The sequence below is a fragment of the Falco punctatus genome, assembly GCF_963210335.1.
Source record: "Falco punctatus genome assembly, chromosome: 6".
In the NCBI taxonomy this organism is placed as follows: Eukaryota; Metazoa; Chordata; class Aves; order Falconiformes; family Falconidae; genus Falco; species Falco punctatus.
This window is the reverse complement of record NC_137585.1, coordinates 63,536,464-63,551,955: the sequence shown is the minus strand read 5'-3', so window position 1 is coordinate 63,551,955 and position 15,492 is coordinate 63,536,464. Positions and strand designations below refer to the sequence as shown.

The 15,492-nt window shown below is 38.7% G+C and overlaps 1 protein-coding gene across 7 annotated transcripts in view; it reads left to right on the top strand.

Annotated features, from left to right (window-relative positions):
• The window catches only part of MKLN1 (muskelin 1), a 98,277-nt gene that overhangs the window by 70,637 nt on the left and 12,148 nt on the right, over positions 1 to 15,492 (top strand). For all 7 annotated transcript variants that reach the window (XM_080393398.1, XM_080393395.1, XM_080393396.1 and 4 more), the window contains 4 exons: positions 1,937 to 2,066; positions 10,499 to 10,646; positions 11,652 to 11,766; positions 14,345 to 14,484. In XM_080393398.1, coding sequence (XP_080249524.1) covers positions 1,937 to 2,066; positions 10,499 to 10,646; positions 11,652 to 11,766; positions 14,345 to 14,484 — 533 coding nt within the window. The remainder of the gene's footprint in view (positions 1 to 1,936; positions 2,067 to 10,498; positions 10,647 to 11,651; positions 11,767 to 14,344; positions 14,485 to 15,492) is intronic.

The following is a 15,492-nucleotide window of genomic DNA, read 5'->3' as shown; positions in this document are numbered from 1 at the left end:
CATCTGTTTTTTATTTTTCTTGCAAGTTTGAAGTGCTTTAATCTCCTGGGCAGTGTGTCATCTCACTTGATTTTATGTTTGCTGGCATTCTGATGCTTTTTTGGTAAGTGCAGGTGGTATTAATTCAAGTGTTGGAGCTTTTATGACTTCAGTTGAGTAAAATTTCAAGTAAAAAGCAAGATGAATTTCGAATAGTTGATTCTAATTGAATAATGGTAAATAGACCCTGATGCTATGTTTCAGTTTGGCTTAAAAGGTTTTTCTTTTTAAAGCTGCTAGAGCAACTTAGAAGTTTGTCATCTAGTAGATAGCCTACATAGTTACGGGAATGGTAAACTTAACTAGTGCGGGGGCTTACTGGGTGTGTACTGAGATGCACAGGCCTCGTATTTCTTTGTGCTGAGCACCCAGCTGTTGCTTGTTGTCTTGAGCAGCTGTTAACAGCTGGGCCCAGATGGTATTATGGGAACTTTGTCCAGAGCCTGATGGAAAAGCAGAGGGATGGGGAGGTTGGGGTGTGTGTAGCATTTTCTTTCATACTGCTATTAAAAACCACCTTTATCGCCTTTCTGGTTGTGCTTGTCAACCCCACGTTTGCTTAAGTGCATAACAGGAACTAGAGGGTGAGGGTGTTCAAGGGAGGACAGTTAGTATCCTATTCTGCGCTAGATTTCCGTGTATTTTCAGTGGAATAGTACAGAGAGGATTAGCATCAAACAGGAATGCTTGCATAGGGAGGTGTGGTGCAGTGGCAGTTTTACACTGAATTTACATGGCAGCTTCTTAGTGGTAGTAAGTAGTTTGTAGAGTTTTGCTGACATTAAACTCTGAATTGGGAGTGAAGAGGAAGTGAATTAAGATAGTGGCATTCAAGTGTGTACTGGTATCACCAATTCAAAACTGACCAGTTAGAACAATTCACTGAGTTTATTTCTTTCCCTTTTAAAAGAAAGTTCAGAATTTTTGTAGCGAATACTATGCTTTTAGAGCTTTCACTTTTATTTTTGTTTTGAATGGCTCTCTTAATCTGATGAAAAACATACTGCCATACAAAATTCTGCACAGGTACCTGAGGATTTTTCAATTATGTTTCCATGGAAAACTTGTGCTTATAGAAACCTGTATTCTTAGGTCGTGGAAGCTTAGGTCTTTGCTGTTTTCTCAACCATTTGAAAGAAAAATAATCTGCCTCTTATGGACCTTCCACTTGGCAAACTTGAAAGAAGTAAAAAACCTGTTATTCTTGGCTCACTGCTTGCCATTTGCCTGCTCTGAGTTTAGTAATGTGCTGGTACCTGGATGGTTTCTCTTACAGACAGTCTTTTGTTCCTGTTTTGTTTTATTTTACCAGTGAAGTGTATGATCTAATGGGTTTTAGACATGGAGACTATTAATTCTTTAATATTAAACTTGGAAAATGAATTGCTGTTTTAATGTTCTGAAGTTATAGCTTGATCAGACAGGGTTACAATAGCTAACAATGTAAAATCTGTGTAGTCACTCTGGAGTTGAAACTGTTGGATCCAGGTTTGTGGTATCATATAGATAATGAAAAACAAGTCTTTAAAATTGCATTTTTAAGAGGCTTTTTGGGGCAGAGGAGCTGTGAGCCCTTAATGGTTTAGGTCTTACAACTGAGAAATCATAAATTCAAGAATCAAGATGACCAAGAATCCAAATCAAGAATTCTTAAGTTTTTATTGAGTTTGAGAGTAATATACTATTCTGCATAATTGTTTTCTGGTGAATTTTTGTGGAGAAAACAGTAAAAGATACTTAGAAAATTAAGAATGATAGACCTGATAGTTACGGTATGATTTTAAACTTACAGGGAACATATCTGTTACTCTTTGATTCATTAATGTTTCTGTTAATGGTCAGAGTTGGCCAACATACTTTCTTAAGCTTTGTAAAGACTTTTTTTTTCTTATTTTAGAAAAATCGCTGCTTATATGTATTTGGTGGCCAGAGATCAAAGACTTATTTGAATGACTTCTTCAGTTATGATGTAGACAGCGATCATGTGGATATCATATCAGATGGCACTAAGAAAGATTCAGGAATGGGTAAGAGAATAAATACATATTCATTTCTTCCCATTGGTACAAATAAGGAATATGTTGTTAAGCAGATGAAAGGCAATGTTCAGTGTCCTGTGGTGTCTGGTTAGCATCCTTAACTAGCCCTACATACCCAAGTAAACTTCACAGTATACAAGTTAAACTTATGCCAGCTCTTTTGTCCTTCCTGTCATTTGACACTCACCACCTTCAGCACAATACAAATAATTGATGTGTGAAACCACATATCACCTCAAAAGGAAAAATTTCAGCCAACTAAGAATCAAATTTATCTCCTCTGAAACTCCAGCAAAGGGGGGGGCTGTGGGGTGTGGGAGCCTGAAAAGAGTAACTTTCTTTAGACCAGAAAGAGAAAACAATTTTTCCCCCCCTAATTGTCACCAAATGAAAGATGCCATAGAATAGAAATAATCTGCTTGGTTCTTGGTTTGAGATGCAGAAAGGCAGTAGGATGCTTGGAGACAAAGAATTGGAGTAGAGGGACAAAGGTTATTTTGCCTGGTAGTAGCTGGCTAGAAAGATGAGACCTGTTGTTCTCTTATTCTTGTACTAAATTATCAGGGCGGAGCAAAAAAAGTAGGAGAAGGGAACAAAGCTTCAGTTCTATTGGGTTCGTACTGTTGGAGCTACATACTAGATATAGTTCTGTGTACTAGAAACCTTTAGGAACAACCAAAAGGCATTGTAACATAACTGTAAAGAACTGATTTTATATCTTTCTTCTCTGTCATTTGAGGAGAAACGTTCTTTTTTTCCAAAAACGTTTTCTGCATGTATAAGCGCATCATTTTACTGTTGCAAACATCCCGATTTTCAGTATACAGCTCAGAAGTGAAAATTTGTGTTGTGCTGGGTATCACTGTAGGGCAGAGGTTATGACTATTTCTCATATTATGCATATTTAGCCCTGACCTTGTTTTCTCTTTTTCCAGTTACCAAAATCCCAGGAAGCTAATTCATCTTGAATTTAGGCTGCCCTCCCTTACTTTGGTCAGGCTTAATTTTTAGCAAGTATTTTTGCTGAACTTTAGGAGTTAATTATAGATGGTTATGAGTTATTGTTTGCTTATTAATTTAGTTATGCCAGTGAGGGAGAAGAGAATTCAAGCTCTTACTCTCTGGAGTCATTTATTTGCTTGAACGCTTCCAAGAATGTCAACAGTAGAAGCTGGTTCTGCCTCCTTTATTGAGGTGCCTGCATGTTGCCTGATGCTGCTCTACACACACCTGCGCACCATTTGTTGTCGTTGGAGCTTTTAATGAATTGATTATATTTTTCCATGAAATTGATAGTATTCTGCCATTTTGTTTTTTTTTAAACTACATTTTCTTATAGCCAGAAGCTTTAAAACATGTGGCTTTGAGCTGACACCAGTGTCTACTTCACATTTAAAGATACTGAGCTTGGCTTATGGCTGAAGAAGACACTGAGCTGTGCTTCTCAGCAAGTACATTTAACCATAAGGTTCAGTTAAGCAAATGAGACTATAATGTTTAGCCCTTTTCCCAATTCCCACACTCCTTGAAGTAGTGAATAGTAGACTTTGTAAGAAAATGACTCATTGGAAATAATTCATGAGTAGATTTTCAGTTTACTGTTCTCCTGTGTGTAGAAAGTAAACAAACAGATTTGAATGTTTTCCTTGCTTTTGAAAGATAATTCTAGGATTATTTGCATATTAACAGGAAGCTTATAACATTCAGACAGCAAATGTTGACAGCGCTATTTTCACCCAAAAAAGCAAGTCTTTATTGTGCTCTGGTTAAGTTGTGATACACCATTTTGATCTGTATGAACAAAGCGATTCCCTGACTGGTCGCTGTGAAGTTTTAAGCTGCTGGGTGTGATGAGTCAAGTTGAGGATGCCTGACCTAAATGTTCCTATAAAGTCCCATGATTACGTTTTGTTCCTGGCTCACATGTGGCATTCAGTTCTATTCTTAGTTGAGCTATTTTGATTTTTAACCTTTCCAAAAGAACTTAATTGTGCGTTTGTTTAAAATTTTTGTTAAAGTAGTAAAAAGATTCTTGAAACAATGGTGAAATGGATAGTTAAGGATTATCAGTAATACGTAGTTGTTGTGATGCTAGGAAACTATGGTAATGACATGTTGATGTTGCTGCTGTCATCTTCTAGATGAGATATTTATGCTGTTTAGTATTTCTTTGCTCTTAGTTGTGCCTTTGTTGATGCTGGAACCAGTTCCTTGTATAGGTGATGTGTTTGAGAATAGTGGCTGATAAGTATCACTTAAATTTTCTTAGCTTGGAATAAAGGACAATAACTTTAGCAAATTTAGATGTGCTTTTTTCATTCCTGGGAAAAGTTCACATTTAAGGTACAATTTCTAAAAGATGGGTTTGCACACAGCTTTGCCTACTAAAAATGTCTCCTGACTCGGTCTACTTTTGAAACATAGGTAAGGCTTGCAGCTCTTTGTGTCTGGCAAATGGGTGAGCATGGGTACTTTCTCCAGCTTGTTGCATCAAAAAAACCCACCCCGGGTGCTTTCTCTTTGCTGTCAAAAGGGGGCACTACGGTGAAATAAGGCCATTGGTTTTCTTTCTGCTGCATGATGACTGTTCGGAGCAAGAAATTTGTTAGTCAGCTAAGGAATGCAACTGTAATGAGTCAGATGTGAAGAAAGGCAGCAGTGGTACAAATTGGAAGTGTAGTACAGTTGAATAGAACCTGTGGATGGAGGACAGGCAGAAATGTGTATGTCAATGAATGTACCCTTTCAGAGCAGTCATATACCTTTTAATAATTAAAAAAAACTCCACAACCAACCAAAAAACTCCCCCAAACAATAACACATAAAGAACAAAACCAGACCAAATACGCATATGCCAGAGTGTGTGTCTGAAGCATGCTGATGGTCTAGAAATGCCATCGTTATCAGATGTCTTCAAAAGGGTGTGCTGACAGCTTGCCTGACTTACTTAGTACACCATCCATGACTAATCGTGGGCAGGCATTTCAGGTCTAAAGGAACACTTGAGTTCCTGTGATAAACCCTTTTGGCCCTGGCTCAGGTGGTGTGTCAGAGCTGTTGGTCAGAGGGAGAATTTCCTTCTGCAAGAGAATCAAGATCATCTTATATCCCTTGGCATCGAGTAACCTTCAAAGTCAAATGAAAACAAGCCTTTAAACATTCTTGCGGCTCCTTTTAATGGTGAAGTAGTTCTTAAGAGCAAACTGCAGATATTTTTTGAACTACCAGCGAAGGTTCCATGCCTCTTGCTGGGGCAAGCGCTCATTCCAGATGCAGAACTGTGCACCTGAGAGATGGGCCATGTCCTGGATAAGTACCACGGACAGAGGCGGTGCAGACCAGTCCAAGAAATCCTGGATTAAAACAAGAGAGAATCAGAAAAACATTAATCGAAATAGGTAGCACAGCTAGTTCCACATAGCCAGGATCCAACTCAGACAAGGGGTCTGGATATCACATTTTGATAATCTGCTTGTGACACTTGACAGGGTTTGCCCTTGTCCAGTTTCAGGTCTACCTTGCCAGTGGCCAATGTGTGTCTTTCCATTGAAGTACTTTGTTTTGTGAGGGACCTTATGGGCTCTTCATCCTGTGAGGTGCTTCTCTGAACCAGTCTCAAAACACTTTCTCTGACTGTGAAGGTGAGGAGGAAAGCAGGCAGTCACCAAATTCCAAGTATGCATTACAGAGATGGTACAGCAGTAGAATTTCATGCAGATTTATTAACTGGCCTGTTTTTTCCAAAATCTCATGTTGCTTGGGAGAGAACTGAGTGTTGAGGTTTTGCTTTTTCAACATGACAACCGAACTGTTCAGACCGTCTCCTTAGCTGCCCCTTGGCTGACGGCCAAATGCAGTCTCATCATGAAAAATCCCAGAGGATCATCATTATCTTGCTGTGCCAACAGCTGGCCTGTACGCAATCACTCATCAAGGTTTGCTCCATTAAAGTTCAGGGGAGGTGCTGCTTCAGTTTTATGTGGGTTACAGGTACTGGTATGGAGTAATTTGCTGACCTGCTGCTTTTTTAAAATTAATCTATTAGAGAGGTGCCGGGTTCTGGTAAACAGCAATACCCATGTGATGTAGCTTTCTCCAATTTTTTTTTTTAAACCTGAGGCATCACAAGGAGGGAGGATACTTACAAGTCACTTGCAGTGGGATTAGCAGTAGTGTGTTGTGAGGGTTTCGTAACTTAGGAGGCACTAAAATGCTGTCGGTGAGCTTGCTTCCCTTAATTATCCTTCATGAATCCTTCAAAAGTGGTCTGTGGACTACAAGTTCTGTATCCTTGTTTGACAATGCTGTCTTTCAAAGCATGTTTAAAAACGTGCTATAGTATCCCCTCAAATGTGAGAGATGAAATTTAATTCCCAAACTCCTGTCTAGCACTATGAGAACCACATCTGTGAACTCCAGTTTACTCTTTGCAAACTCTGCCTCTGTAAGGCTCTGTTTTCTTGCTTAAATACTGGCAGCAGCCAGTGTGTGCTTGAAACAACTGTAGCTGTTTGCACATACAAGCCAAAAAATATTCATCTTGCTGAAATGATCACTATGATCAAATAGATGCCTGTAAGTAGGGACTGCTGTAGTAGGAGCATCTGTTTCATGATTAGGTTTCATTTTTGTAGAACAGCTTCTCCTGTGTGTTGTATTTAAATGGAAATTATATTGTACAGGGTTACACAGCATCTTATCTCTTTCAGGACTTATTGTTTATGTAACTGGCTACTAACTCAAGGCCTGTGTGGCTGAATATTGTTTTCACATGTTGAGGCTGTGAGCTTTTTGGTTTTGCTATATAAAAATGAGTGAAAATGTGCAGTTCTGGAGAGAGGATTCAGAGACCTCTCTTTTTAGTTACTGCACATCTGCCCTCCCCTGAGATTACAGGGGAAAAAAATGCAGTGGCACAAGAAAAGCAGTCACCATCTACTAGACTTTTTAGGATTGTATTGTGTTCAGTAATTTCTCTGTACAGGTCTTCCCCTTCAATCGGTAATGTATTATCATGGGACCCAAGTTAACATTGCATAGAGACAGGCCAGTGCCGTGTTCAAAACAACCAGGGCTAAGTCTTCACTTGCTGCTTTATGTCCTTCGAGCTGTTTGCCCACAGCTGACCTGAGTGATTACTGGGCCTGAGAGGTACTCTGGAAGGTGTGAAATTGGTGGGGGCTTGCTCCAAAGCTGATTTACATCTACATTTATGGGGAGAAGCAGAAGAGCTGGGAACTTTCACGGAGCTGTTCTTACCACTTTATGCATCCCTTGGACCTAGTATGTTGCAAACAGTAGTTCTTGCAGTGCACTGGCATTACTGTGTCTGATTCTTACCCCTTATTGGTTTTGAGTTGTTTTACTCGAGTCTCAAAATTTTAAACAAATATGTCCTAAGCAATCAGTTACTATCACAGGGTCAGTTTTCTCTCCCATGCAGAATTAAATTTCCTTCCCAACATATGTTTCGTTAGTGAAATACCACAAGTACTTTTCACAAGTTCACAGCCTATGTCCCTCTCTAATATGCTGACTGCAATCACTCGAATTATATCCAGCATTTACTGCAAGTCTGCTGCACTTCCAGATTCTGAAGCTCTCTTACCCTCTAGTGGAACTGTTTGTCAGCTGTGAGGACTTTATGTAGCCCTTTTGCTCTGTTGAGGATCAGACTTCCTTAGTAAACAACCTTTTGATGTATATGTTGCATTTAAAAAATCACAGGTTCCCCCTCTTACTGTGTAGTAGCTTGCCTTTTCTGTTTCAAGGACTTGGCCAAATTTTTGTCCTGTGTTGGTTTTTTAAATTATATTGCATCAAACTTTGTAGTTTGAACTTCCTCTGCAAAAGACTGGATGTCAACTTTGTGTAGCCGAAGGCACTACTTAAATTTGGTTTCTACATAGTTGCTTAGATAGGTCAAAGAGTTTATGTAAGTTGCTGCTCATCTCAGGCTCTCACTAAATGTAGGGATTTTTATTTTTTTATATATTATTTTTCTAGATGTTCTGCATTTCAAACAGTCTCAAAAAAGATTGAGTTACAACTGAGGGAAGCCTGAAATTACTTGACTTGAATTTGGTTTTGATTGCAGTTGCTGCAGATAAATCCCATTGTTACTATCAAGATTTAAAAAGAGGTACTGAACTTTGGCTGCTTCTCCCTCCATTATTTAAATAATAATTTTAGCTTCAGAAAATCAAGCATGAACTAGATACAAAATTCACTTATTTAACAACATTTCAGGAGGAGGGATGGGACTTTGATAGGCAAGTTTCATGTGCTTTCTGTATGAACGCTAATACAGCAACTGTATTTGTCATGATTATAATAATTTTCATTTCAGTGAGCCTGAGGTATTAATGCTGTAAAGATTTGTATGCTTTTTTTCTGAAAACCCAGCATGGTCTTAAATGTTCAAAGCAGCAGATAGTATTGCAAAGACATTTTCTATGTGCATCAGTCAGCATTGCTGATCAAATTTAGATGGCTCTTCTGCCAGAAATGTCTTAAATGTGCCTTGAATTTAATCCTTTTAAGTTAATTTAGTCCATGACTATGCAAGCAAACATATCATGATACTTCTCAAGAATTAATGATATTTAGTCTAATTTTCATCTTAGTTCTCGATTTCCTTATTGGGTGACTTTCACAGGACTCATTAGTCTTATTAAAAAACTTCATTGTGGTTTGCAGGTAAAACAAGGTATGTAGCTTTGCCAGCATTGTTTTCTGCTTTTTTTTTCCCCTTTGCGCTGCCACCAATTTGCTTATAAACTGGATTAATTTTCCTTTGAAACTTTGTGGCAAAATTGGAAGTCAAAATAGGCAGGCTGATGAGGGCTCCAAGCGCTCTGCCTTCTGCTTTTCTGTGCAACCATAAACAAGGATTTTGTCAACACAACTCTGAGATTGAATTATCTGAATGTATTTCAGTTTAAGTTTACATAAGAATTATGTTGGGTTTTTTAAGAAACATTTGGGTCTTTTGGCTTTGCTAAACATTTTGGTAGGGGCTTAAACTATAGAAAACCAAATGCCGCTCAGAAATTTTTGAATTTGTTTATTACTTTCTTGGCTTACCAAATGAGAAGAGTGAAGTACAAGACTGAAACCTATTACCGAATGCGCTTGCAAAATACTGTTTTGTGTGTTCTGAAACAGCAATATTCAGTGGTTTATTAGTGTAGGTCTTGTGTGTGCAATTCACAGTTAATTGCAGGGAAGAATTCACAAAATACAAGAGTTCTGAGAATTTTTCATGCCAAAATCTTGACCAAAGGCCAGGAACTTTTACCAGCCTTTGTAAACTGACCCAGAAAGAGAAATGAGACAAACAGGATCTGTAAACAAAGATCACGTGCCCTTCACAAATACATTTTGGAAGGAGGGTTGCCTGGGGAAACAGGAAATGGGGAATTATACAACAAACAAAAAGGACTGCCAAACAAATTTGCTGACCTTTTTTCTGGGAATTATGATGAAAACTGCTGGAATCTTCACTATTTCACCAGATTTTTAAATCTGAAGATAGAACAGAAGAATAGCTTCTTCTTGGTAATTATACCACAGCTATTTAGAAAATAGAAAAAAACTTCCTTGACATCTTTGTCCTAAAGAAAGCAATGCAAGGTCATGAGCTATGTAATTCTGAGTTCATCTTGAATTTTTTTGAGTTTCCCAGCTTTTGCAATTAAGCTTTTCGGAATGAATGCTTCCTTTTACAGATGAGATAACAAAATCACTCCATATGTGCAAGTGTCATCTAGGTCTGTCTTTAGGCAGCTTAATTCTCATTTCTGAGCTGGTAGTCTCCCAGATAGCTCTGTTCATACCTTTCCTTAGGAAGCAGCAGCTCAGAACGGTTTTTGTGCTCCCATGAGTAACAAATAGGAAGAGAAGAAGAGAATTTGCGTTGGAGTTGTCCTTAGCAGAGAAGTCGTCAGCCTCTGGATGGTGTTTCTTCCTTCCCACCTTCTCACCCTGCTTTGGAAGGCACGTGCAAGAAGAATATGGTTTGCTTGACAATGCCTGCATGCCTTCTCTATTGAGATGTGCCATTTCAGTTTTAAGTTGTGGTAAATAACGAGGTTTCTGTGGAGGAGAGGTCGTAGAAAATACTGGCTTGGGATCATTCAGTCTGTTGGCTGAATGATATGTTTTATATGAAAGATGAAGGGGTGAAAGGAATTAAAAAGAAGAAAATGAGGAAGCAAGGTAGAGAGGTTAAACTTAAGATGCTCTTTATTCCAGAATACTGAAGAGGTGGTTACGTGCTGTCTCATGCTTGTACCATGGATATGAGGAAATCTGCTGACTTGCAAGGGGAGGGAAATGCATTTGTCTGGTGCTTGGACCTTTTCCTGTATCCTCTGTTATTTTCAGTGTGTAACTTTTTTTTTTTTTTGTCTTGTCAGTTCCAATGACAGGTTTCACTCAAAGGGCTACCATTGATCCAGAACTGAATGAAATCCATGTCTTGTCAGGGCTCAGTAAAGACAAGGAGAAGCGGGAAGAGAATGTAAGGAATTCCTTCTGGATTTATGACATTGTGAGGAACAGCTGGTAAGCCCATGAAAGGGGTGTTATTTCTAACATCTACTCTGACTTTCTTTAGAAAGCAATCCTATCTCCCAGGTAACTCTCAAACCTCTTAAAATCATGGAATGGTAATGTTGAAGGCAAACTGCATTCTCCTGAGGCACTTATTTTTTCCCCCTAGTCTTTAGACACACCAATGGTAATAAGCCAAATGAGAGAGAGAAATCATGTGAACTTCCTTACTGGAGGCAGGTGGAAGAGATGAGAAGCAGCAAGCCATTATGAAAAACTTGTCCAGTAAGAAATTTTCAAGGCCAGGATTAATCATCGGTGCAGCAAATTCAGTCAATTACAAGTTAATAGTAGCATTCATGGTACAGTGGTATTTCAGGTAGCTGCTGGATCCAGGATTTTGAGAAAATTATTTCCTCGTCTCTTTGCTGTATTGTATTTGGTAGCTGGTTGCTGCCGTCCTGTTTCAAGAGCTGGCAGCATTTTTGTATTCAGAGTCTCTTTTAATGTGGGACCGATCACTTTGAAAGGTGTGAATGTTGGTTGGTGGTAGTGTTTGTTTGGGTTTTTTTTAACAGCTTTTCAGTTACAACTTAAGTCTGCTTGGAAATTGACAATTGAAATACTAGCTTTGCTGTGGCCTGTAGCTCTACTGTGTCCAAGATGGTATTCTCCATAATGAAAAATCTTCACAAATCAGAATTCTTCTAGCAAATAATGCAACATCTGAAGATACCTCCCAAGCTCATGACGTAGATTTTTTTTCTGGATTTTTTTTTCCTGTTTGGCTTGTGACTGTGGACTGTGCTCAGCCAAGATGACCTCTGATTGTGGATGCATTTCTTTGTAGAGCTAAGAATGAGGATGGTATAATAGAGACAATATATAAAGAAGTAAGAAAAATTTGGTGTTCTACGCCAAGCAGTTCAAACTGACATCTTTTGTACCTTATAGCCTTTCAGTAACAACTTCTGCTTTCCTGTAGGTACTACTGATCATTACTGCCTTGTATTTCAGGTCTTGTGTTTATAAGAATGACCAAGCAGCAAAAGAGAATCCAGGTAAAAGTCTTCAGGAGGAGGAGCCCTGCCCAAGGTTTGCCCACCAACTGGTGTATGATGAGTTGCACAAGGTATGAGGGCCCAGATACATACATGGTGACTTTTTTAGTCGTATTGCTCTTAAGGTGTAGTTGCTTCTTCAAAGATGGTACAATGGATATAGCTTTTTGTACGTGGTTAATTTTGAGTTAATGTGGTGGGTAGCATTCATTTAACTTATCTTTTGAAATAAGGTGCTAAGCTACTTTTTATGACTATGTGAAGTAGACATAATAGCTCCTAGATTAAATCAAAATGCAGACAGTGGGATATACTAAACCTCTACAGAGCTGTCAAGTGGCTAGCTCCTAGCTGTTGTCACACTTGAGAACACTTGAAGCTTCATTCATTGTCCTCAGGGACTTGATCTCACAACCTGTTAGTGACAGGTAGTAACCAACATTTCTAGGGGGAAGTGTGTTTGAATGAACTAACCACTGTTAAGAATCTGCTCTAACCCAGGTGTATTACTTTGCCCGGCATGTCAGATGCAACTGGCATTCTTAGCACTATCTGACTTTTTAAGCATGGGTGTGTCCATTATAGACTTAAAATTGTTTATAGCATACATAAAATATATCTATAGCATACATAAAGCTCAGTAAACTTAGGACTTTTTGCATATATAACCAAAAAGCACAAACCCATGGATTGTTACTATTATTTCATTAACCTATGAATTTAAATTACTGTGGCATGTGTAATGTTTATTTTACAATTAAAAAATAAACTTTTTCTAAAATGTGTTGTTAGTCTGAAACAGTCTGAACTGAAAAAGACAAATACACTTCAGTCTTACCATTCCATGGGACATTAATCAGATTTGGGAAACCAAGCTAGCCCAAAAGTTTAGGGGTTAAGGGTGATTTTAAGGTGCAGCTTCTGTGTGGAGAACTTGTGTGCTTTGTCGTGTTCATGGACTTGAATGATAAGACTGTCACTGTTCCTCCTTTAATGGCTTACTTCTGAGTGTAAGGTACCATGAGATTCAGAGTAGTATTTTGTAAGGTATTGTGAAGGTTGATAAATCATGGCAGTTGCCCAGCTTTATCTGAAGAGCTATTTGATGTGCTTGTTTTGAAGAGTCTTATTTTTAGAAACCTCTGTTCAAATGACCTTTCTAAACTCCTCTGATATAAATAAGGAGAGCCTACATCAGTGGGATGCAGAATACATTGTTTTGAGTGATTATTTTTAAAGCTGTGGAGAAAGGTAGCCTGTTGGACTTCTTCAACCTCAGTATTTAAAGACCCTTTGTGGAAAGCTTAATATCAACAGTTCAGAGTCGGAAATACCAAGCGATGTGAAGAAAAAAAAGTGAAGAGAGTCCTTTTTTAACACTTCCAATTTTCTCTGTAAGTCTAGCCTTGCATTTCAAAGGTGTTGTATTCTGAAACTATCAAAACGGCTCTTAGGCTACTTTGTTTGAGCTGCCGTGAATAAAAAATGAATTTTGCATACAAGTATGTTTAGTATTTCTACGATTGGCATCTCAGGGTTACTAGAACCTTTTTTGAAGCAACGGTTGTGGCTTCTGTTTCTTGGTAAGACTGGTGTTTTCTTCCATAGTTGTTCTTAACATTACAGTTTTGGCTTTCTGTTTTATTTTTGATTCAGTTAGCTCTTTGTGCCTGGGTGATGTGCTGAGTGTCTTGCAGCTAGGCTGCTGTATTGAAGTGATACATTTGCCCTTCCAGAGACCATGGAAGTGTTTTTCTCTAAGTCAGTTTAAGGTTCTGTAGAGTTTATGGGACAGGTGGGGACACGGGCCTGTTGGTCATCTCCCAAGATTCTGCTGGACTGGGCTTGTTGTCACTTTGAGCATCCTTAGGAGTTCTCACTCGCCTTGTCAGTGGTCCTTGTCTTTGGGGAAGGTAATGCTCTTTCTTGGCTGACTCAAGGGAAAAGCTGTTTGTCTGAACTGTGGTGCTTTAGTACTACAGCCTCACTAACAATGTGCTGACTGGAGCTAGAGAATTAGTCTACAAAGTTCTTTTTTTCCTGAGTTTTCCTAACAAGCATAAATGTTTTCTATACAAAGAAAATGTGTGATTGCTGGAGTCTCTCAGAATTACACGGGTGTAATCTGCCCATCCCCAAATTAGAGACAGGCTTAATATAGGTTCCTTAATTTAGCTTTTCTCATGACAATGAGAATTTGGAGTCTTTGAGGACAAGATTGGAGAAGAGGTTGGTAATCCATTGGTTTCAGTATTGTTTGGGTCAGGTATCTTGAACAGGACAAAAAGGTGGCTCAGTTCCTTCTTTTCTGCTTATACCTTAAATGCTTAAGAATTTAGTGTGTTCATAGGTTTTTCCTAAAGAACAAGATTGCATGGTTCATGGATGTTTACAGGTATCTTGGGAATCTGCTAGAGGGAGGTTCTAACCGTAGGGGTTTTTATTATCTTAAAGCATAAGCAGTTTGAGAGAACTTTCTTCATTCCTACAGGACAAAGTAAGGCTAATAATAAGCTGAAGCAGCTTGTCAAAGGCAGAGTTTTCTCTTTCCACAATAAACCTCTCCAAAGATGCTGACAATAGTGAATGATCTTTGTTAACAGATGTACACAAACTATCAACTTTTTGATCTGCCTCTCATTTGCTTAGGTTCATTACTTATTTGGAGGGAATCCTGGTAAGTCCTGCTCTCCAAAGATGAGATTAGATGACTTCTGGTCTCTGAAGCTCTGTCGACCTTCAAAGGAATACCTGCTAAGACACTGCAAATACCTCATAAGAAAGCACAGGTACAGAAACAAAAGGTGTCTTGCAAGCAGGTTTTTTTTCCAAAGTGTCTTTTTTTAAGTTAATAAACCTTGAATATCTTGTAAACTATTTTGGGAAATGTCACTTTGTTGGTTATATGATGGCCTGCATGTGTCTTGATTCTTTTATTCTTTTTAATTTAATAAAAAGCAGTGGGGCAGGGCTAAACTAGGAGATTAACTTCATTCTGGTTTTACTATGTTATTCTGAAACTATAAAAATCTGGCTGTTGTGTGGGGAGTTGTGGGGAATTTTTAGATTCCCTTTTCACTCTGCTGCTCGTCAACATGTGTTTTGGTACTGTCACCTCCCAAGGAAATGGAGTATGTTTCTGAAACTCTGTGCTAGGAGATAGTAACAGCTCGCAAGGATGCTAATGAAGTCTGGGGGCTGGATGCCTTTGCACATCTGAGACTCAACTGTGGTGAGGTCATCAGTTTCTCATTTGGAATTGCTTGAAAGATCTCACTTAAGCTTCACAGCGTAGCTGAATTCTGCATCTTGCGCTCTGGATGTTTCAGAGCTGCCTTACAGTTGCTATTTAGGGCAACAGCTTTACAAAACCAAGCTTATAGTGTTGCCTTAGGCAGGAAATTGCAGCAGTGAGACAGCCTTTCAAGAACCAACAAATTGTTTGATGCCAGTAAATAGCTCTTTCTGCATTCTTGGTGAGAGTACTTTGTTATCAGGTCCTGCTAAGAGCTGGAGGTCAGTTTTCACTGACAGTATTTTACTTTCGAGGCAGCAAGCAAATTTCTATACTCAACTAACAATCACTGTGGCTGTATGAGGCCTTTTGCAGATTACCCATGCAATAGTTGTGAATACCTATGAATTAAGGTCCTTTCCAGTAATCTGGGAGCCTTATTAAACCCACATGTGGTTGTATGCAAATACTTGTTTTTACTTGCTTAAATTAAATGCAAAGGAAATATTGCTGCATATTGTCTGACAGAAGTTTGGGGGCTGTGCACCATACTCCCATCTGT